The sequence below is a fragment of the Camellia sinensis genome, chromosome 14 (genome assembly GCF_055761805.1).
Source record: "Camellia sinensis isolate YWXY chromosome 14, ASM5576180v1, whole genome shotgun sequence".
NCBI lineage: Eukaryota > Viridiplantae > Streptophyta > Magnoliopsida > Ericales > Theaceae > Camellia > Camellia sinensis.
The window spans coordinates 68,279,364-68,303,833 of record NC_138974.1 but is presented as its reverse complement, the minus strand read 5'-3'; the positions used below and the strand labels follow the sequence as shown (position 1 = coordinate 68,303,833).

At 40.4% G+C, this 24,470-nt stretch overlaps 2 protein-coding genes and 1 long non-coding RNA gene across 3 annotated transcripts; 2 read left to right on the top strand and 1 right to left on the bottom strand.

Moving 5' to 3' along the window:
• Positions 1-10,263: 10,263 nt before the first annotated feature.
• LOC114300446 (metallothionein-like protein type 2) lies at positions 10,264-11,314 on the top strand. The gene is made up of 3 exons (XM_028245319.2): positions 10,264-10,574; positions 10,739-10,813; positions 10,932-11,314. Exons 1-3 carry the CDS (start codon positions 10,513-10,515, stop codon positions 11,023-11,025), a joined length of 231 nt encoding a protein of 76 aa, XP_028101120.1. The 5' UTR covers positions 10,264-10,512; the 3' UTR covers positions 11,026-11,314.
• A 904-nt stretch (positions 11,315-12,218) lies between these two features.
• On the bottom strand, positions 12,219-12,698 carry LOC145807059 (uncharacterized). The gene has a single exon (XM_082904975.1). The coding sequence runs from the start codon at positions 12,696-12,698 to the stop codon at positions 12,219-12,221; it is 480 nt and encodes a 159-aa protein (XP_082761101.1).
• A 299-nt stretch (positions 12,699-12,997) lies between these two features.
• Positions 12,998-14,458, top strand: LOC145807763 (uncharacterized). Its single transcript, XR_014351115.1, has 2 exons — positions 12,998-13,947; positions 14,073-14,458. It is a non-coding gene; the product is annotated as an uncharacterized LOC145807763 (long non-coding RNA).
• Positions 14,459-24,470: the final 10,012 nt, after the last annotated feature.

Below are 24,470 nucleotides of genomic sequence, written 5' to 3'. Positions count from 1 at the left end.
GGCCATTTGAGCCACATTTGAGCCACAGAATTAGGGCCCCCAAACATTTTTCCTTTAGCAATATAGTTATATTTGTTAAGAAAAAACTACGGAATTGGGTGTTGTTTTCCTATCAATTTATATTCAATACATATATACATACATATCATACAAACAAGTACCCATAACAAACACTTTCAATAACAAACTAACACTTTGCAAAACATTTCCATCGCGACAATAATTGTGTTTAATTTTTTCCCTCATAGGAAAAATCACATTATTGAAGGAAAATAGATTTTGAAAATTATAACAATATGATATTTTCAAACTCTTACTCATCAAAATATTTTTATTACAATGAGCTATAATGATAAGTAAGAAGAAAAATAAGAAGATGGTGAAACAAAATTTACAGAAGATCTATTGCAACATACTCTCTAAGTAAAGTTTGACAAACTGAAATAGGAATTGTCTTATTTATTGTGAAGTTTAATAAAAATAATGTACCTCATGTACACATTTTATGTTTATAAAATTTCTCATTTATTATTTTAAAATTTTTCAGCTAAGTATGTGTTCATTTTTTACTTAGTTACATTTTGAATGCAGATTGTGGAGAAGTGGTTTGGAAATACTCTTGGATCCTGAAGAACGTTCTTGATCCTCTGATTGCCACCTGAAAAAGGGATTAACACTCCGGTCGAGGGTGCCGAAATTAGCACTCCGACAGACAAGTTAGTATATATTCTCTCGTTTGCTTGTGTCTTAAGTTTTTTTCATCTGTTCTCACATATCTCTCTTTGGTTGATGCTCCTTTCCTTTATACTCGTCCCTGATCTCGGGGGTCGGGCCCACTTTTAATCCAGCACATAATTGCTCACTCGGTCATTCTGTTGTGTGCCAATTCACACTTGGCTTATTGTACAGCTGATTTTATGGCCGATTTAGTTATTCAGCTTCAGGATCCCCCAAGATGGAGCCGAATAGTATATATCCTGATTTTCTTTAAATTTATTCGGCTTTCCTACATATAAAATTATTCAGCTCCCACACAGATCAATTTATCTATACAAGTTTTCTTATTTTGTATACATATCACATACCAATTTAAGAGACACATATAATTACAATGTTAACAATTAATGAAAAATTACATACCACGTGTAATACATGTGTAGTAATTTTTAAAACCTCAAAAAAATATGTATTAAAAACATCTTTATAGTGATCATGATGTGATTCTCTCGCAAGAAGCAAATGTCCTATATAATATAGGTCCGTTAGGAAATTAGCATTTGTAACCAAAAAAAATTAAAAATTAAAAATTTATTAAAGTAATGTTAGAAATTTTTAAAATTTTATCAAATGTTTCACATGTAGAATTTTTGATAGAATTTTTAGAATCTCTAATATTTTTGAATTTATTATTCTTTTTATTTTCTAAAATCTGTTTTCTTAAAAAAAAAAATTTAAAAATCAACTAAGACTTCGTTTGAAAATATACTATTTTAGTAATTTTTTAATTTTTTATGAAAAAAATAAAAAAAACAGAATGTGATCATTTATAGTGACATTTTAATTTTTTTTTTTTTTTGACTAAAATATGCCATTGACAAACAAAATCTAAAATAATCAATAATCAATTGCCAAACGAGTCATAGGCCCATAGGATCAAAACCGATTTCCACCTCCCTTTCTTTGGCGGGGGCGCGCAGTGATGCCTCATAAGCGCCAAAGAAATTTTATGCCTTACTTGTTGCTAAGTTGAACCCCAATTGACACACTGTCGTGACTAGAAAACGGTTTGAAGAAACAACTTTTATGGTGTTTTATTTATTTTATGTGGATCGTTTGTTTATCATCAATATGTTCGCTTGGAATACAGAACCTGCATTGGGGGAAGGCTGAATGTGTTTTTTTTGTTTTAAAATTATTAACTCGGATATCGACTTCTTTATTTATTATTATTATTTTTTGAACGGCAAAGAAGATCTTTATTGATGAAAATATGCAAAAAGATATAAAACATCAATAAAGAGGAGCTTGGAGCTAAGCTCCAAAGCTCCAGTTGGTGAGAAACCAACAGAGAAACAGAAGAAGAAAAACAAAACAGATCAGCAGCCAAGAAACCCAGACCACCACTGAACCACTGAACCACAACACAGCACAAAGACAGTGGATCAAACCATACTAGACCTTACAAAGCAGACCAACATCCAGCAGAACTAACAAAGCAACTGAAGACTTGAGCCTAAACCAGAGAGCAGACCAACAGATCAGACCAGCCAAGGCCAACCCAGAACCAACATCCAGCAACTGATGAGACCAACAGATCAGATTCCTTCCAAACCCATCGGACTCAACTCCTTTGCTTATCAACTGACCAACTGTGGAGGAGCTGATGCATCAGTGATCACAGCAGAACAGAGCACCAAGGAAGAACAGACTAATGCAGCAGACAGCGGAGCCAGACTGATAGCCGAACTGCCTTCCAGCAGGTAGAACAGAGTAAAATAGCAGCAAGGAAGATCAATCTGAGCCCCTGATCTGCTTCCACTTGAAGACTATATCATCCACTGAGAAGGGGAAATCCTTGACTGATGCTTTGAGCCAGAGGGCAGATCTAAATTTGATGAGATCCAGCAGACCAGAAAAATTGGGCTGAGCCTTAGAAAAGACACAGTCATTCCTATGCTTCCAAATAGACCACAATATGACTAAGGGGAGGGCTCTCCAAATTATTCTAACATACTTCTGAAATTTCTCACTCATCCACCAATGAAATAAACCAGCTACTGAGTTTGAAATGCACCATTGAAGCCCCCATTCTTTAATCACTGAAGACCAAATCAGCCAAGAGAAAGGACAATGGAGCAAGACATGGATATTAGTTTCAGGATTAGAATTACAAAATGGACAGAGAATCGAAGTACTGTTATCAAGTATGCCAATCTTGTGCAAGAACTCTAAAGATTTCACTTTATTTTTCCAGGCCAGCCAGCAAAAGAAGGAGACTTTTGGGGGCAACAAAGAGCACCACACCTGTTTGCAAATTCTTAGATTAGGGCCAAGGAGGGAAGAGCTGTAAGCATATAGGTCAGATACAGAGAACTGATTATGGGCTGCAGCATCATAAGACCATATAAGGTAGTCTGCATTTTCATTACATGAAGGAGGAGCATAGGATAGAACTGCAATCAAATTAACTTCTTCAATCAATTCCCAATCATACAATTCTCTTCTATACGGAAAGTTCCAGGCACATGAGCTGGTTTTCCTGGCAAAGAAGTGGTGGAGAGAGCCTTCTTTATCAGTTGAGAGGTTAAAGAGAAGTGGAAAATCAGATTTCAGGCAAATAACACCACACCATCTATCAGTCCAAAACTTAATTCTCTTCTCATTCCCTACTTTAATTAGACAATTGGCCAAAAAGAAATTAAAGATGGAGTTGCTGGAGGCCCTAATGGATAAGATGTCACTCCATATTCTAGAATGCTTATAAGAGGGCCTTACAGGAGGATGCCAACAGTCCTCGATAATCTTGTATTTGCTGCAAATTACTCTCCTCCAAAGAGCATTGATTTGGGTCCCAAATTTCCACCACCATTTAAGTAGTAAACAAGAATTTACATCTCTGATTCTTCTGATGCCCAGACCCCCTTGGTCAATACTTTTTGTAGCCTCCACCCACTTCACTAAATGAACTTTCCTTTTTAGATTATTGCCACCCCACAGGAATGTAGCCTCAATCTTTTCCAGCTCTCTAGCCACACCTTCAGGCATTTTAAACAGGGAAAGGAAGTAGATAGGTAAGCTTGAAAGTGTAGACTTAATCAAGGTTAGTCTGCCTGCAAATGATAATAACTTTCTCTTCCACCCTGACAGTTTAGATTTGATGTTGTCAAGAACAGGCTTCCATGTAGATTTCCTACCAGGATTGGCTCCTAATGGTAGTCCCAGGAATTTTAAAGGGAGGCTCTGCACCTTGCAGTTGAGAAGATTAGCAAAGGAAAGCATAAGATCATCAGTTACACCAATACCACACACAACACTCTTATGATAGTTGATTTTGAGACCGGATAGAACTTCAAAACATCTGAGAATTCTTTTGACTAACACCAATTGATCCCAATGAGCTTCACAAAAGAGAATTGAATCATCAGTAAATTGCAAATGTGAAACACGAACATTATTAGCTCCAACTAGCACACCTTTAAGGATGCCAAGGTTAAGTGCTCTAGTGAGGAGGATGTTAAGCCCTTCAGCCACTATGTTAAACAAAAAAGGGGAGAGTGGGTCACCCTGCCGAAGACCTCGCTGGGGTGAGAATTCCTCAGTAGGAGATCCATTTACTAGAATGGAGATTCTTGATGTAGTCACACAAGCTTTCATCCAAGAGACCCATTGAACCCCGAAGCCAAAGTTAATCATCATGGAGAATAGGAATTCCCAATTTACAGAATCAAATGTTTTCTCGAAATCCAGCTTGAGGATCAACTCGTGCTTCTTGGTCTTCTTCCATCCATCTACTACTTCATTAGCAATTAACACCCCATCGAGAATATATCGCCCACCTATGAAGGCTGACTGGGTTTCACCAATGATGGAGGGAAGCACTAACTTTAATCTGTGTGCTAAAACTTTGGCTAAGATTTTGTAGATAGAACCCACAAGACTAATGGGCCTATAGTTTGATAAGCCAATGGGATTTTCTAGCTTAGGGATAAGGGTAATGAAGATGCTGTTAATGCCATAAGTGAGTTTGCTGTTGGAGTGAAATTCCTTAAAAAATTGCACAAGCTCTTGTTTCATAACCAACCAAAATTTTTGAAAACATAGCAAGTTGAATCCGTCAGGGCCTGGAGCTTTATTGTTGTTGCATTCTTTGATTGCTGCCAAAATCTCTGCAGCACTGAACACAGGTACAAGATGGTGAGAGACAAAATCAGCCGCAATAGTTGTGAACTCCCCACCTAGAGTAGGTCTCCTCACCCATGATTCAGTGAATTGAGTCTTGAAGTGTTGAAGTACCTCATGCCTGACCCTGCTAGGATCCTCAAAAATCACACCATTAACTGTAATAGAGTTTATTAGATTTCGACTCTGCCTGGAGCTAGCAACAACATGGAAGAATCTAGAGTTTCTATCCCCATGAAGAGTCCAGTTCACTCTGGACTTTTGATGCCATGACCATTCTAGCATTCTATAAAGCTTCCATATTTCACTTCTAACCACAATTCTTCTTGCCTTTTCCAAATTCTGCAATGCCCTTCCCTCTGCTTCAATATCCAAAGCATGTAGCTCTTCCTCAAAGGTCTTGAGTTTTAAAGAAATGTTTCCAAACACCTCAGTGTTCCAGGCTTTAAGAGACAACTTAAGATGTTTGAGTTTTTGAACAAGAATATACCCAGACCACCCAGAAAAGGTAGCATTTGACCAGGAGGAAACAAAAAGCTGGGGGAAAGTAGGGTGAAGAGTCCAAGCATTTAAGAACCTGAAAGGTTTGGGGCCCCAATCTCTGTCATCCTCTTTCATCAACAAAGGGCAGTGATCTGAAATTAACCTGGGTAACCCCCATAATTTCATTGAAAAGTTAATCAACCACTCAGGACTGAGCAAGATTCTATCTATTCTGCTCCATTTCTCTGATTCTTGAGCATTGCACCAAGTGAATTTCCTACCATGGAGGGGTAAATCAGTGAGTTCACTTTTTTCAATAAAATCATTTAGATGCCTCATTCCCCTATCTCTCCTGGAGCATCCTAACCTTTCACCCATATGCCTGATTTCATTGAAGTCACCCCCCAAGCACCAAGGATTAGGGAAAGGGACTTTGAGCTTTATAAGATTGTCCCAAAAGATGGATCTGTTGTTAACTTCATTAGGAGCATAAATGTTAAGCAACACACAATTAAAAGAATTATATAGGGAACCAGATAGCAAAATGTACCTCCTACTACAGCAGCAACCAGAGAGTTGAAATACATCAGGGTCCCAAATACATAATAACTCCCCAGCTGTTCCTTCAGGGTCTACAGACATATAATCCATATTTCTACAACCCTAGAGTCTTCTAGCAGCAATTTCAGACACCACTGCCTTCTTGGTCTCTTGAAAAAAGGCAACATCTATGTGTCTATCTTTTAGTAGTTTTTTTTATTCTACCTTGCTTTTCAGCCTTTCCCAACCCCCTAATATTCCAAGATAGAAGCTTCATGAGGAAACAAATGCTGCACTCAAAATCCCCCATCTGCAGCAGCTTGCTACTGTGCCTTCCCACCCTGGTTAATCTTCTCCTTATCCTTTAGTTCTAGATCAACAATCTTGCTGAGGACGACATCTTCTTCCCCATTGTATTGGATACCAAGAGTTTCCCCCAATTGTAGAGTGGCTTTGGCTTCAGTGAGTAGATAGTTGTTCAAAGGCGTAGCTCCCTCAGATAGATCTGATTGTGCAAAGGTAGCTGCTGCTGGCCTAAAGATGGCAGATTTAGATTGTTTGCTAACTGCAGCTGATGTGAAGGCATGAAGCCTAGCAAAGCTTGTGAACCCCTCTAGGTGAGACTTCATCTTCCCTTTTTGTTTCTCTTTTCGCAGTAGAAGATTAGAGGAAGCAGATGGTGAATATCGACTTCTTTATTGATGCCCAAATAGATTGAAATTGAAACTGAAAGACTATGAAGCATATATATGGGTATGAGTATTGGTACAATACAGATACGTATGTACCATAAAATCTAAAAAAAATAAGGTATGACTTGGTACGTTTGTAAAAAATATTTATTTTAAATTTAGACTAATGTAAAAAATTGATTAAATGGTTTAATTTGTTAGGATCCAACCTACCATTAACATTTAATGCAAAAACTAAAGGTATAAATTAAAATTATATTAATAACTTACAAATCATAACTTAATTTTAAAATCATGCTAAGCATAAAACGAAAAATAAAAAAGTGGTCTAGTCAAAGAAATTTTATCTTTGTAGTAGAAGAAAATTTTGATTCAACTGAGGTACGATACGGCTTGAGTATATACTTAGTACGTCTGGATACGCCAAAAGATTAAGAAGAAAATTTGGGTACATGCTTTGTGTAACCGGTACGTATGCAGAAGTACCATATACCGGTAAGTACCCGGTACGGGTACGACATGTTTTTCAAAGTATCCATACTTCATAGTTGAAAGATCATTGATAGAATTGATCCACAACGAATTGAGAAACTTCAACATGACTTATGGTATGATTCGTTGATGCGTAAGACTGATCAAACATGCATTTCTTCAGGAATTCACAAACCTTCTGTCTTTGAGTCAGTCCGCTCTACGGTTTTCTGTTTTCCCTAGTGTAATTAATAAATTTTGAGATAATCATTATCTCGTAAATTTAGAATAATGGATCACCAAATCTAATCAACTAGTGCCTCTGATGCATTCTTGAATATGTATATATATATATGATTTCAAATTATTAAATTTGGTTTGAAGTATTGTGTACATGAATTTTGGTCCATGGAGTAGAAATGTTGATATGTGTATGGATAAAAAGTTAAACTACTCCAAAAGCGCCATCTCCTGTTCATATTATCGTGTTTCTTTCCTTATTAGCATTGTTTTTCCAATAAGAAAATTCATTTGTTGTTCTATCATCGCATGGCTTTACCTCGTATGGGTTGCATGATTGGTCTTTTGCAAGTGCAACTTTGTTATGTGAAGCCAGAATAATGTTTTCCTCAATACCAATGTAGCATTGATGCTGCATTTGGACGTTAAGGGAACAATTGCTGTTAAGTTTGCCCATGTGCTCCCATGTAATGTGTGTTATATTTATACACAATCAGAATATCATAACAAATAAATAAATAAATAAATAAAAATGAAACTTATAGTGTCTCAGAGGTTGGAAATGTGGGTATATAAAAGAGTTTTGCTATATGTACAAACAATATTTTTATACAAAAAAATTTATACAGAATAATGTGTTTTTTGTGACTTTTAATTTGAAAAATACCATCATCTTATCATTTCACATAAAAATTGTCTATAAAAATTATGTTTATGTAACCTTTTTTCTTCGCAAAAGAGAAAAGATGTTAGTTGAAACTAGGATATGTGTTTGTTAACTTAAAGGTATGGCAATGCAAGGGAGGCATCACGAGTAGACTAGGATCACCTTTTTGCAAAGGTAAAAGTTCTCAAATCAAAAGCTTTTTGGTTTTAGGCATGTGATGTACCTTTTGTTAACAATATTGTGTGATTAAACAAGATAAATAGATTCATATTTGATCAAATTAAATAATACATCCAATAAATTTATATTTGATAGATTACATTGTAGAGCACGAAACATGATTAACAGAAATATTGAAAAGGAATCAAACCAAATTCTGTGTGATACCACAGTGTTCTTAAAATAGATTACCCACCTCACCATGAGTACTAGAGGAACGTCGATTTTTATTTCCCAGGATAAGACAGTTTAGATCGGCTAACAGAAGCACCTTCTGAAAGAATATTATAATAGTAAGCAAACTGACTATGTGATTGGAAGGCAAAAACTTATGTACCAAACCAAGGGAAATGGGTCTCCCCTTATACACAATGGGGGAGAGAGGAGAAGTTTCCAACCATCAAGGCTGGCCACTAATGGAGGCCATCACTCTTGCAAAACTGCTGGAGTAATGTACAAAACTGATGGGAATTCAAAGTGTGAGTTATACACAATATACACATATGTGTATAATATACATTTCTGCAACAGACTTGAGCCTGCAGTAGATCTGGAACAAAAAGAATAAGTTGGTGGACCACCAATCCGGCTCAGGCCTCATGCCCATGCCCAAGTCCCATGATCCACAGACCCGACCCTGCCAGGGCGGGCGGTGCGCGCGTGGCAATTTTGTTATAATTAACTTGGACTATAGTCTTGGCACAAGTCCATCCTTGAAGCACCCATGCCTCCCTTTCTTCGGAAAATTTGGATGCCCCAAAGGGTTCATGCCCTTCTCATAATCTTGAGATTTAAATACCCATCAAAGCTTTCTTCTACAACCAATGTGAGATTGGTAGTTATACACAATTCCCAATACCTCATTTATAAGGCCAATTTTATGAGACAATTTCTCATTCAATTCTTAATGGTTTTTTGTCATTCTTTTTGTTGTGTAAAGACCTTGTTACAAAATATATAAACCTATTTAATCTTACCTCAACCAATGGTTAGGACCTACTTTAATTTCACATTAAAGTCATCAAAAAATCATTTTTTCCAACACCTTTTATACCCTTCGTTAGGACTATTAGTTTTGCGATTATCAATTTTTTTAGATTGTATATTCTATTTCAGATTTGGATTAATTCAAAGATTATGAAAAAAAAATTTAACAAAATGTTATCAATATTGTATTTAGCCAATTGGTTTGAATTTTTTTTAGTCTCTCATTTTGCATCTTATTACCTCCTATTGCGATTCAGTACATGTTCAGATCTAAATCCTAATTTTCTTAGTCAAATTTGATGCACGATAATGACAGAAAATAATTCAAGTAACTGACCTAGAACACAAGACTTGATTTGATTTAGTTTGGTAATTAATTTAATTACAAAGCCATGTCCCCCCAAACTTTATGAAGCGCTTATCTTCAAAGCCATCTCATAACTTGTGCTCTATAATTACCTAATAGTTACTAAATAAATAAAAAATAAAAACAGTATTCATACTAGAGAATTTCAGAGTTTAGTGATGGCTTGGATCCAATAGCTCCAAATAAGTTGTATCAACTTTTGTTTTTTTTACTGTCTTTACAAATGAAGTGTCTTATATGTATGGACTATGGAGGAGCTATGATCTGTGCAGCTGTCCAGGAATTGACAATTTCAATCTCCTTTTTTTGGCGGGATCATATCATGGATATAAACGGCCAAATGTTTGGCACAGATGAAAATGCCAAATCGGCAATCATGTCAACACTAATCATGCACTGAAAGTGACTTCCATCTTAATATATATATATATATGTATATATTAATGATAGTTGTAAATATGATGTGTTTATAATTTTATAATTAAAATTTTAAATGGTTTAGTGATTGAGGATTACTTTGATAAATGAGAAAAACAGTTAATAGTTTTGAATAGTTTAATGAATAAAGAAATTATTCAGCAATTATTGGACGTGACATATACCAAGAGGTGATTTCATTTCTTATCCTATCTTCTTTTTATTTTTATTGTTTTCTACTAAGCTAATTAATTAGTCTATACTGACATTGATTGAGAGGTATAGATTTTCTTGTTAGCTCTTGTTTGAGGAAAATATGCTGATATGCACTTTGTGAGGCTATAATATAATAACCAACCAAGGCCTCAAGTCCTCTGTGATTCTGACACGTGTATGGTGGATCAGCTCCTCTCCTCCCCTCACCTGCATTATAAATAGCAGTCAGGGCCTCCAACCTTTGAAGCAAAACAATTCAATTTCCTCTGAAATCACTTTCCATTGTTCTCTATTTCTCACCCCCAAAAAAAAAAATGTCTGGCTGTGGAGGAAACTGTAACTGCGGCTCTGACTGCAAGTGCGACAGTAGCTCCAAGTATATCTTTTTCTCTCCCCCAACCTCACACTCCAATTTTCTTGCCATTTTTTTGTTTCCCCTATAAAGTAGTTTCCTCTCGTTAAAAAAAAAGGTTCAACATGTACATAAAAATTAGTAAGTGTTTATTTATTTCTTTATTTTGTGTGAAAATTTATCGGCAGATGTGGGATGTACCCTGACATAGAGAACACCACCACTACAACCATCCTGGCTGGCGTTGCACCACCAGTGAACATGTACGTATCACCTTCAACATTTCACGGAGTTTAAATTTTTTTGTTTGGGAATAAATAAAAAATAAATTTGATTATATACCTATATGGATATGGATTGTAAGTTGTGGATTTCTTGTAGGTACTCTGAGGGATCGGAGAAGAGCTTTGGAGCAGAAGGAGGGCATGGTTGCAAGTGTGGATCAAACTGCAAGTGTGACCCTTGTACCTGTTAAAATGAACAAATATGGATTTCAAGCAAAGCAGCAATATGGCTTGACATGAATGAAAAATAAGGAATGTCTGTGCTTTTGTGTTTGTATGTTGGAAAGAGTCTTGGGGTTATATAAAGCAAAATAAGATAGCCATGGACTTTTGAATAGTCCAACTGTTTGGATTGTGTAGATGTCTTTTGTGGCTACTTGTCAAGCACTTGTGTTTGCTTTGTGGAGTTTGATGTATGTCTATGAAAGGGTGGAAACAAACATGATATGAATATACCTCCTTCAATTGTTGTGTCGTCTATATTTGCATATCTTTTGACAAATTTTTTTAATTTTTTTTACTTACGTGTGCTTTTAGGGCATATGTTACGAAATTAACAAATATGGTATATTATGTATAAAAATGAGTGTAAAAAATAAAGAAAAATTATCCATAAAATCTATATGGGGTAATATTGATCAATTTTTATGAATTGAATGGTCTGTTTGATTTGGAAAGGTAAATTTATTTGATTTGGATTTATTTGATTCAACTTGTTTACTCTATTGGCTGATTTAGTTGCTATCCATTCTGATTCAGTATGCTATGAGCATGGTAATGTGTATAATGTTTCTTTCTCTTTGAGTGATTAGGGGGGTGATTTACTATGTTTATTTTTGGTGGTTGATGTGGTTTTTTGCAAATGTGAGAAACTATTTTGTGAGGAAGGTGGAAATCATATTTGGTAGTGTGGTTTTCTGTTAGAGTAGTTAGGTTTGCATTTTGTTGGTCTGCTCAACTTGTCTCAAGGTGGGTGTGTGTTGCGATCACCTTCGTCGGATCGCAACATCTTAGAATTAATTCGAGTCTTTCGACCCGTTGTGAGCTTTGGTTACGGAAAAGAAAAACAAAAAGAATTTAGAGAGAGAGGGAGCCTCGTTCGAGAGAAGCTGGATCTCCAAGTTGACTAGTAAATAGTCTTTTCTGATTATATTTCAAAAGCATCCCTAATACATGACTCAAGGACTCTTTAAATAGATATAGATATGTGCAGATTTGTGATATGTGCATGATCGTATTTTCTAGGACATGAACAATATACAACCCACGACAAGACTCCACTACCCAGCACAACTAACGCCTCAAACTTGGTAAACTAAAACAATATACAAAACAAGGATAATAATAAAGGACAAGTCGTGGGACACGCCCATGCATGCACGTATCATCCCTTCCTGTTGAGAGCTTCCTTGTCCTCAAGGACAAAATCAGTGTACCGTAGTTTGAAGTCGGCCAAATCTTCCCATGTAGCTTCCACCGGCGAATGATTCTTCCAATGGACGAGCAGTTGCTTGCCAGTTGGCCGAACATGGGTTTCTAATATGGCTTGTGGCAGGACGGGCTGATCAGAAAGATTGGTATAAGCTGGGGGCGCGCTTTGAACCACGGCTTCAGGACCAATTCTTTTCTTGAGGAGTGAAACATGAAACACGGGATGAATTTTGCAATCAGTTGGCAAAGAGAGCTTGTAGGCCACAAGACTAATTTTATGGATGATCTGATGAGGGCCAAAAAACTTTGGTGACAATTTCTGGTTGAACTGTTTGGACATACTGGATTGCCGATATGGTTGTTTCTTCAAGTAAACCCAGTCACCGACAGAAAACCTAACCTCACGATACTTCAAATCATAAATTTGTTTCATTTGATTTTGGCTCAGCTGTAACTAGTGACGAATCACCCGTAACATCTCATCCCGAGCTTGTAGAGCTTGGTCTACGGCTTCGAGCTTAGTGGTGCCCGGAATATAAGCAAGCAGGGATGGAGGAGTTCGACCGTAGATTACTTCAAACGGTGTGGATTTGGTTGTGCTATGGGAGGATGTGTTGTAGATGTACTCAATCCATGGCAGCCAAGTGGTCCATTCCTTAGGTCTATCTGAAGTGATACATCGCAAGTACATCTCTAGGGTACGGTTGACAACTTCCGTCTGACCATCTGTTTGAGGGTGGTATAATTTTATAATTAAAATTTAAAATGGTTTAGTGATTGAGGAATACTTTGATAAATGAGAAAAACATCTAATAGTTTTGAATGGTTTAATGAATAAGGAAATTATTCAGCAATTATTGGACGTGACATATACTAAAACGCGATTTCATTTCTTTTCCTATCTTCTTTTTATTTTTATTTTTATTTTTTGAGTTTTGAGTAAGCTTTAGATCTTTATAAACCTAAAAATACACAAAGTCACAATGACATTAGAGCCTATGTAATCTCTTGAATTCTATTTTAGCAAGTATACATAATAAAATTACCACCATCCAATTTCCTATGCTTCTTCAATATTGTTTTCAACTGAGCTAATCAATTGGTCTATACTGACAATGATTGAGAGGTATGGATTTTCTTGTTAGCTCTTGCTTGAGGAAATTATGCTGATATGCACTTTGTGCGGCTATTATATAATAACCAACCAAAGCGTCAAGTCCTCTGTGATTCTGACACGTATATGGTGGATCAGCTCCTCTCCTCCCCTCACCCGCATTATAAATAGCAGTCAAGGCCTCCAACCTTTGAGGCAAAACAATTCAATTTCCTCTGAAATAACTTTCCATTGTTCTCTCTTTCTCGCCCCCTAAAAAAATGTCTGGCTGTGGAGGGAACTGTAACTGCGGCTCTGACTGCAAGTGCGACAGCAGCTCCAAGTATATCTTTTTCTCTCCCCCAACCTCGCACTCCAATTTTCTTGCCATTTTTTTGTTTCCCTATAAAATAGTTTCCTCTCCTTACTATAAAAAAGGTTCAACATGTACATAAAAATTAGTATGTGTTTATGTATTATTTATTTCTTTATTTTGTGTGAAAATTTATTGGCAGATGTGGGATGACCCTGACATAGAGAACACCACCACTACAACCATCATCGCTGGCATTGCACCACCAGTGAACATGTACGTATCACCTTCAACATTTCACGGAGTTTAAATTTTTTTGTTTTTCGTTTGGGAATAAATAAAAAATAAATTTGATTATGTACCTATACGGATATGGATTGTAAGTTGTGGATTTCTTGTAGGTACTCTGGGGGATCGGAGAAGAGCTTTGGAGCAGAAGGAGGGCATGGTTGCAAGTGCGGATCAAACTGCAAGTGTGACCCTTGTACCTGTTAAAATGAACAAAAATGGATCTCAAGCAAAGCAGCGATATAGCTTGACATGAATGAAAAATAAGGAGGAATGTCTGTGCTTTTGTGTTCATATGTTGGAAAGAGTCTTGGGGTATAAAGTAAAATAAGACAGCCATGGACTTCTGAATAGTCCAACTGTTTGGATTGTGTAGATGTCTTTTGTGGCTACTTGTGAAGCATTTGTGTCTGCTTTGTGGGTTATGGAGTTTGATGTATGTCTATGAAAGGGTGGAAACAAACATGACATGAATATAGCTCCTTCAATTGTTGTGTCATATATATGTGCATCTCTCTTGACAATTTGTTTGACAATTTGTTTTAAATTTTTTTACTACCTCGTTTGGGGAGTGGCTATTTTAGCTAAAAAGTCAAAAAGTTACTAAAAGTTGTCACATCACCTCTCTATTTTTCTACACATCTTTTCGTAAAAAATTAAAAGTTACTAAAATAGCCTGTTCGTAAACGAGGCCAGTTAACAAATATTGTACATTATGTGTAAAAATAAGTGAAAAAATAATACACAATTGTTTCAAACTTTCTTATCACATGTGCTTAAGGGCATATGTTAACACTATTTTTTTTTGTTGGGAGATGGTTAAAGATTGTATGTGAGAGGGTAATTTTTGGGAAAAATTGGGCCGAGCTGCGAGTTGGGCTTTGTGGCCCAAAATGCGAAGGACTAAGTAAAAAGGCCGTAATGATTACTCTGGCCCAATAAAAATGCAAAAGGTTACTCCGGCCCAGGAGAGGCAAGGTAACTCCGGCCCAGGAGAGGCAAGGTTACTCCGGCCTAGGAGAAACAAAGTTACTCCGGCTAGGGAGGTAAAATTACTTCGGCTCAGGAATTATAAAGATACTTCGGTCCTGGAACGACTTAGAGTTATGCCGGTCTTGGAGTCATACCGGCCGAAAGTCATTGGTTCGGTCTAAGACCGTACCATTGGTTGTACATGAGAAAACCGAGATAAAGATAGAGTTAAAGGTGGAACCGAACTAAGAATAGTTCGGTTTACTCAGTGGCTCTGCATAGCCAAGCTTATTTCGGTCATATAGTAGTTCGACCAAAGTAAAAACCATCCCACTTGGTTTAAGCAGTGGGGGAGGGTGTAAAAGGATAAGCATTATCCTTAGGAGTATGAATCCTAGGAGGACTCTGCATGGAGGAATAAAAGTCCTACTAGGATTGTGCCACAGGAAACAGATAAAAGCTCACAAACATCACCTTGGAGGAGGTAATTGAACACAACACAATTTTGCTTTCTGAGAACATAGAGCTTTGTCTATTTGTCAAGCCCACTGACTTAGGCATCGGAGAGGTTTCCGGCACACACCCGCCGGCTAGCTCACGTTTGTGTTTTCAGGTGACAAAGCAACGTCGTACGGCGGAGCGTGGACTTGGTCAACAGGATTATACGAGAAGGCGTATTTCTTTCCCATACAATTGGCACCGTTTGTGGGAAGAACAGACAAGAACAAAAACCTCTTGACTAAGCTTCTCATTTTCTCAATCAATGGCACACATTGAAGAACTACCGCAGTCCGCCGTCGACGGGCTAACTCCAGATGGGGGCGCAAGGCATGAAGGATTACCTTCTGTCCCTCCCATGGCGGACTTGGAGCCCCAAAGACATACCTCCAGGAGGGATACTAGGGGGAGACGGACTCACAGCCCCCATCGCTCTCATTCTCAAAGTCCAGACAGGCAAAGACGGAGGATTGACCCTCAAGTTTTGGAAGATCGCGTGAAAGAATAAGATGAATTAATAAGAAAGATGGCGGCGGACATGGAGGCCTTGAAACGCCAGATGAAGAAAAAAGAAGTGGCGACAGGAGAGGGGCGCAAAAACAAGACGCCCCCTCGCCACTCAGAAAATCGTAGTAGGGATACTACACCATCGCAAGGAGAGAGCAGAAGCCTCAGGACAGGCGACACTCAATCCTTTTCTTCCAGAACTCGTCACTCCAGGTCTGAGAGGATGAGATCTGAGAGATCATACACTGAAGGGAGCACGTATTGGCCCTCGCACTCGCACCAAACCAGATCTAGACATACAGAATTACCCAGATCATCCGACTTACGAACCGTGCTCGAAGAGAAAGCACGATGCAAGGAGGATGCCAGGGCAAGGGATCCATACAGAGTTTCTGCCTTACAGCGGTTGGCTCCTTGGACGCATGGAAGCGTCGAGGTTGGAATGCCAATACCGCGCCCAGCCGACGAACCAACGGACAAAGCATTGGCAAGACTACAAACTTCGCCGTTTGTTCTAGCAATCGAGAACGCTCCCCTACCATCAGGCTTCCTTCAGCCGAAATTCACTACATATGAAGGGAAGACGGACCCGTATTTACACTTGAGCCACTTTCGCCAAGTCATGGCTGTGTACAGGCGAAACGAGGCTTTAATGTGCATACTCTTCCCATCAAGCCTTGGCGACCTAGGCTTGACTTGGTTCGAAAAGCTCCCAGAGGGCAGCATAGCCTCCTGGGCCCAATTGGCAGAAGCGTTCGTAACAAGGTTCCGAACAAACACTAAAACATCGGTGGAGATCGACCAGCTACTCTCCATCGACATGGGGGATAAAGAGACCCTTAGATCCTACAACAGTCGCTACTGGGAGACATTCAACCAGATTGGAGACTGCCCCACCAATCTCACCATTGCACAGTATAAAAGAGACGTTCCAGTCGGGAACAGACTAAGGGACTCGATCACCATGACGCCACCCCTCACCATGGAGGCCCTGATGGAAAGAGTGCATCAGCACATCAGGGTAGAAGAGGATGGCGCACGTGCCAAAGCAAAATCTAGTGCAACCGCAGTACCAGAAAAGAAGACCTCAGCAAAGGTCAATGCAGTAGATCGGCAGAATAAAAACGGGCGTGGCAAACGAGATAACGGAGAAGACCTAGACAAAAGATGGTTGAGAATCCGCACTACCATAACAACGGTGTTCAAAAAACCAATATATCGAATTCTGAGCGAAATAAGAGATGAGCCTTTTGTCAAGTGGCCAGCCAAGCTAGGGGAAGCTCAGAAAGACTACGACGACAGATCACGGTGCACCTTCCACAAAGAAAAGGGGCACCGAACTGAGAATTGCACACCGTTAAGACAACACTTGGAAGAGTTGGTGGCAGCAGGCCACTTGGACAAATATATTGAAGGAGGGATGCAACCAGCCCTCCAAGATCATAATAACCATCCCAACGGAATGCCAATCGACGCACCGCCTCAAGGTATTATCAATGTCATACATGGAGTTTTTGAACCTGAGCGCGTATGCGAGCTCAAAGGATCAATCAAAAAGGCTGAGCACTTTAGAGAAGTGCTAGGTGCCCAACCTGCCACCAAGAAAGGGAAGACAGAGGCAACAAACGTCATGTCTTTTTTGGATAAAGACCTGGATCGAATATACTGTCCTCACAATGATGCTCTGGTTGTCACTCTCCGAGTCAAAGATTTTGACGTCAAGCGGATTTTGATTGACCAGGGTAGTTCATGTGAGATCATGTACTACGAAACATTCAAACAGTTAAAGCTGCAAGACAAAGACTTGGCGCCAGCAGTTTCTCCCCTAATTGGATTCAACTCCATGCCAGAATGGCCCGTCGGCAAAATAATTCTTCCGGTTAGAGCAGGAAGCGTAACAAAACAAGTAGAGTTCTGGGTATTGAAGGTCCCCTCCACTTACAACATCATTTTGGGCAGAATATGGCTGCATGCCATGCGTTCGGTAGCGTCATCATACCATCAGGTAATGCGGTTCCCCAACGACACCGGTATAATTGAAGAAGTCTATGGAGATTAGATCATGTCAAAGTAATGTTTCGCCACGGTGAATGGCAGCCGCGCTGCCAAAGGATGTGTTCATTCGATAGAAAAACCAGAAAGTAATGAACTATTCGCGGACGTCGGTAAAGAGGCTGATCAGAAAGCGGTGGAAGACTTGGTGGAGGTAAAAATAGATGAGAAGAGCCCGGATAAGTTCTTCTTGCTTGGCTCATCGTTGTCCAGCGCTGAGAGATTAGAGGTCTTGGAATTCTTGACCTCTAACATCGAAGTGTTTGCCTGGACGCCCTACGACATGCCAGGTATCGATCCAAACTTCATCAGTCACCAACTCAATGTCCACCCATCCGCCAGACCAGTCATTCAATGCACACGCAGATCGGCACTCCACCACGCCGAAATAGTGGCAGAAGAGGTAGGCAACCTGCTGGAGGCAGAAGCAATAAGAGAAGTGCACTACCCAAGATGGATCTCCAACACAGTCGTAGTGCCAAAAAAGAATGGTAAATGACGTGTCTGCGTCGACTACAAAACAGTCAACAAGGCGTGCCCAAAAGATAGCTTTCCTCTACCAAGGATAGATCAACTGGTGGACCTAACGGCAGGACATAACCGACTTAGCTTTCTGGATGCATACAGAGGCTACCACCAGATCGCTATGCATGAACCAGACCAGGAGGTCACATCCTTCACAACACCAAGGGGATTATATTGCTACAAGGTCATGCCCTTTGGCCTAAAGAACGCAGGGGCGACATTCCAACGGATGGTCACCAAGATGTTTGAACCATTGTTAGGCAGAACAATGGAGGCTTACATCGACGACATGGTGGTCAAAAGCAAGGATGAGAATGACCATCTTAAAGACCTAGGCGAGATGTTCCAGATCTTGAAGAAACACAAGTTGCGCCTCAATGCGTCCAAATGCGCATTCAGAGTTGGATCTGGCAAATTCTTGGGCTTCCTTGTGACCAACCGGGGTATAGAAGCAGACCCCTCTCAGATTAAAGCAATCCAGGAGTTGGAGAGACCAAACTCAGTCAAAGAAGTGCAGCATCTCACTGGTATGGCGGCTGCGCTCAACCGGTTCATAAGCAGGTCATCAGACAGACTACGACCATTCTTCCAAGCTTTAAAAGCCAAGTTTGAGTGGGATGAAGAATGCGACCAAGCTCTGGAAAGCTTGAAGGAGTACATGTCTTCCCCACCACTACTTGTTACTCCAGTACCTGGTGAAGAACTCTTTTTGTACCTGGCAGTCTCTCAGCACGCAGTTAGCGCAGTGTTGGTTCGTGCAGAAGGAATACAACACTTGCCCATCTTTTATGTCAGCAAGACATTGTTGGGAGCCGAAATAAGGTACTTGCCCTTGGAGAAACTAGCATTAACATTAATGATGGCATCCAAAAAATTGGCAAACTACTTTCACGCCCACACCATAGTCGTCCTCACAGCCTTTCCACTAAAAGCTCTGTTTGAAAGGGCGAACTTTAGTGGGCGAATTTTGAAGTGGGCAGTAGAGTTGGGACAATTCGACATCAAGTTCCAACCCAAGACCGCAATAAAAGCCCAATCTTTGGCAGACTTCGTCGCAGAGTTTACTCCTGGAAGTCATCATATCTGCCCAGTCGACCTAACTGACACAACCGATCTAGGGACGGAAGTTGACGCCGGAATAGCGCAACCCCTAGTAGAGGGTAGTCAATCAAGCACCAAGGCAAACCATACTAAGGACAACAAGGAAGAGACAAACAAAGGCTCACCAACAGTTCAATCAGAGGACGAAGGGCAGACAGCAAACATGGACCTCGAAGAAAACACCATCCTTGACCCCACGACATCATCTGACCCCTCCACTTGCTGGAAGTTATTCGTTGGAGAGATGTGGAAGCTCTTTGTGGATGGAGCATCCAACCGACATGGTGCAGGACTTGGCATAGTCCTCATCTCCCCAGACGGCCTGGTTGTAGAGTAAGAATCAACCTTGGCTTCCCAGCATCCAACAATGAAGCGGAGTATGAGGCGCTTATCGCAGGACTCAAGTCAACACACTACATGAAGGCCACCGAACTAATGGTTTACAACGACTCACAACTGGTGGTAAACCAAATTTCTAGCGACTACGAAGCAAAGGATGACAGAATGGCCAAATACCAAGAGCTGGTCAGAACAGAGATCAAAAAGTTCGATGTAGTAAGGATAGAACAAATTGGCAGGGAGGAAAACAGCAGAGCAGACGAACTAGCAGGCTTTGCCTCGATGGCAGATGCATCTACCCCTCATCCATTGCTCATCGACTACTTACCAAGACCAAGCATAGAAGACCCCGAAGCAGAAGAAGTATGTTGCGCAGAACTAGGCCCCTCTTGGATGGATCCCATCATCCTGTTCCTAAAAGACGGCATCTTACCAGAAGAGAAAAAAGAAGCCAACAGAATAAGGGCGAAGTCGCAGCGATTTTGGCTATCTCCATCTTTGGCATTATACAAGAAGTCATTCTCAGGGCCTTACCTAAAATGCGTTCATCCCAGCAAAGTAGAAGCATTCTTGTTCAAAATACACGAAGGAGTGTGCGGAAGCCATCAAGGGGGAAGGTCCCTAGCTTACAGGGCCATTTCACAAGGTTATTGGTGGCCATACATGCAGGCAGACTCAGAGAAATATGTGAAGAAGTGTGAAAAATGCCAGAAATTTGCACATCAAATACATCAACCAGCCAGAGAACTCCTACCATTGACTAGCCCATGGCCTTTCGCAATGTGGGGTTTGGACATCGTAGGACCACTTCCAACAGCGCCCGGCGGTAGGAAGTTCTTTCTCGCGGCAACAGACTACTTCACAAAGTGGGTTGAAGCAGAAGCATTGCCATCAATCAAGGAAAAAGATGTGAAGAAGTTCGTCTGGCAAAACATCATCACTCGATTTGGCATACCAAAGGCCCTAATCTCAGACAATGGCACTCAATTCGACGGCAGAATCTTCAGAAGCTTTTGTGAAGAGTACAAGATAGAGTTCTACAATTCTACACCAGCATATCCTCAAGCGAATGGCCAAGCAGAAGCATCTAATAAAGTCGTCTTGGATGGACTAAAGAAAAGGCTAGAAAAGGCAAAAGGCAAGTGGGCGGATGAACTTCCTCATGTTTTATGGGCTTACCGCACCACACCTCGGCGATCAACAGGAGAAACACCATTTTCCTTAGCCTACGGAATGGAAGTAGTAATCCCACTGGAAGTTGGCCTCCCCACAATTCGAAGCGAAAGTTTTGATCTAGACTTAAATAGAGAAGCCATAGCTTTAGAACTCGACCTTGCAGAAGAAAGAAGAGAAAGAGCACTGGTTCACATCGCCGCATACCAACGAGAGTTAATAAGAAAATACAACAAAAAGGTGCATCCAAGACAATTCAAGATCGGCGATTGGGTACTGCGCAAAGTAATGGGAAACACCTTGATCCCAGGAGATGGAAAGTTAGGGCCAAACTGGGAAGGCCCTTACAAGGTGGTTGGGTTAGCAGGCAAAGGGGCATACCACCTAGAAGACAAGGATGGCAAAACAATCCCTAGGCCATGGAATACGGCCAATCTCAAGTTATTTTACTTTTAGCCTTTCTTTTTCAAACATATGTAATTTTTTCTTTCTTCAATAAAACAAGCAATTCTTTTCCACACGAGTTGTTCTTTGTAAAAGTTCACTTTAGTAACGATTAGGCACATTGCAAGCATTTTATTCTAAGTTAGCTGGAAAAACTAACTTAGAGGTTGGCTGGATTAAACCAACACCTTCCTAAGCCTAGGATAAGGATCCAGGCTGCAGGACGTTTGGTCGGAATAACCAAACATTATCCTAAGTTAGCTGGAAAAACTAACTTAGAGGTTGGCTGGATTAAACCAACACCTTCCTAAGCCCAGGGATAAGGATCCAGGCTGTAGGACGTTTGGTCGGAATAATCAAACATTATCCTAAGTTAGCTGGAAAAACTAACTTAGAGGTTGGCTGGATTAAACCAACACCTTCCTAAGCCCAGGATAAGGATCCAGGCTGCAGGACGTTCGGTCGGAATAACCAAACATTATTCTAAGTTAGCTGGAAAAACTAACTTAGAGGTTGGCTGAAATAAACCAACTCCTGTTACTCTTCAGCCGAAGTAAGGGTATGGCTGAAGAGTGGTTGGCTGGATTAAACCAACTCTTGTTACTCTTCAGCTGAAGTAAGGGTATGGCTGAAGAGTGGTTGGCTGGAATAAACTAACTCCTGTTACTCTTCAGCCGAAGTAAGGGTATGGCTGAAGAGTGGTTGGCTGGATTAAACCAACTCTTGTTACTCTACAGCCGAAGTAAGGGTAAGGCTGAAGAGTGGTTGGCTGGAATAAACCAACTCCGGTTACTCTTCAGCCGAAGTAAGGGTATGGCTGAAGAATGGTTGGCTAAACCAACTCTTGTTTCTCATCAGCCGAAGTAAGGGTATGGCTGAAATTGGATTGGCTGGGTTAAACAAAATCTGTGTACTCCTCAGCCGAAGTAAAAATATCGGCTAAGGAGTGGTTGGCTTGTAAGCATAGTGTAACCAGCTAAAACCGAAAAAACAGTTGAAATAATAGAGGGCATCACAAAGTATAGGCATACATATCAAAACCGGAACAAGAGTTTCAAGCAAAATTTTTCATTCATTGAAAGGTAATTACAAAGAAGAGGCATAGTTCAGTTACAAAGACAAAATGCAACAGAGAAAAAATACATTATCAAGAGAAAAGTTCTTCAATTTCGGCATCAAAAGCTGCATCAGCATCTGCATGAAGACCGGCTTCAGAAGGGAGCTCACTCACGGTCAGAAGAGTCACTTCGGCTGGAACCACGGTTTCACTAGGAAGATCAACAGTTAGGTCTTCCACAGTGGGCTCCGACCGAACTGATGGCTCCGCACTGACGACCGGAGTATCTTCAGAAGCAGAGGAGTCGTCAGAATCTGAGTCTTCTAAAAACTGCTGTTGCAAGGCATTAGCATACTCCCCGAGGGAGCTCGGTATAAAATAGGCTGGAGGGTTGAAAACCTCGGTCTGTGAATCATGACTGAGCTTCTCAACAGCCGCCCTCCAGCCGCAGTTGAAGAACAGCTCCTTGGCAGCATCGCACTGTTTGACATAAGCGTCCTCTGCCTTCTTATAACCCTTCTTGTAGCCCTGCTTTTCGGCTCCCTTCACGCTATTTTTCAGTTGAGTTATTTCGGTATCCTTTTTCTTTTCAAGCTTTACCAACTCACGCAGATATTTGTCTTTCATAGCGATGGCGACTTTCTGCTTCTCCGCTTCAGCCGAATTAACCAGATTGGCAAGTCGGTCGTTCTCTGCTTGTAGCTCGGCCACTTTCTTTTCGGCTTCATCTAGCTCGGCCACCTTTGCTTCGGCTTCCGCCATTGCTTGCCTCGTGGTTTTTCTAAGCTCTTGGACTTTCTTGTACGTAATGTTATTTTTTTGTAAGGCCTGACAAAACAAAGACATCTCTTGAGCCAAAGTAAAAGTTTGAAAAAATCAGACAGAAAAAGCGGACAGAGCTACTTACCAAAATCATGGACTTCGATGTAGACCAGATTGACTTCATTTCGGTGTTTAATTGCTTTAGGTGGTGCTCCATGTCCTTGGGGAGGCACACACTTTTGGCCAGATTAAAGGCCAATTGATGATCCTTTTCAGCAACAACCGAATCAGAAGCTTTGATGTCTCGATCGTTGAAGGTTAGCTTCGGAGCCCATTTTGCAGATTCTGCTCGGTCAGTTTGCTCTGGTTGAAGAGTAAGTTGAGGTCTTTGGGGGATGGATTCAACCTCATCAACAAGTTGCTGTTCGGTCGATGCAGATCGGGCGCGTTTAAAAGGGCGAGATGAAGAAGGCTGCTGAGAAGGGAGGGCCACAACGGCAGGCTGCGTTTGTACGGATGGTTCTACTTCGGCCCTGGTTGTGGCGGTCAGAAGGGCCCTAACTCTGCTTTTCTTTGCCATTTCTTCTTCAGCAGTTAGTGGGACAAGTCGTATTTCGGGCAAGGATGGGTCCGGTTCAGGTGCTTCTTCAAGAAGGAAATCGGTCACTCGGGCTTTTCGACGACCGCTATATCTATAGGTCGGCTCAAAGTTTAGAAGCCTTGACCAATTTCTTTCTTTAATCCGTAGTGCGGCTCGAAGTGTGTTCAGATTTAGATAACTATAATAGGAAGCAAGATGAGCTGAGTCTGCAAAAAAGATTCAAACTGTCAGACCGGTTGTGAAATCTGAAACCGAAGTAACAGAAAAACATGTATGAAACTGAAGTAACTCTACCAGGTTCTCCTTTCTTCCAGTTTATACTTCGGCCTGGGATTGGGGCTTGCTGATCTTCAAAATTGCCCGATACCCAGAAGAAGTCATCATCATTAACGTCTTTGTCCGGTGTATCTTTTATTATCTTTTCTCTATGTCGACGTATCCTAAGGTAATAAACCCAGCCATCATCCTTGGATCCTATGG

Excerpts from the sequence above, each read along its gene's own strand:
- LOC114300446 (XM_028245319.2), top strand. The coding sequence starts at position 10,513 with ATGTCTGGCTGTGGAGGAAACTGTAACTGCGGCTCTGACTGCAAGTGC. Across the intron at positions 10,575-10,738 it reads AAGTGCGACAGTAGCTCCAA|ATGTGGGATGTACCCTGACA; the intron begins GTATATCTTTTT and ends ATTTATCGGCAG. Across the intron at positions 10,814-10,931 it reads GTTGCACCACCAGTGAACAT|GTACTCTGAGGGATCGGAGA; the intron begins GTACGTATCACC and ends GATTTCTTGTAG.
- LOC145807059 (XM_082904975.1), bottom strand. The coding sequence starts at position 12,698 with ATGAAACAAATTTATGATTTGAAGTATCGTGAGGTTAGGTTTTCTGTC.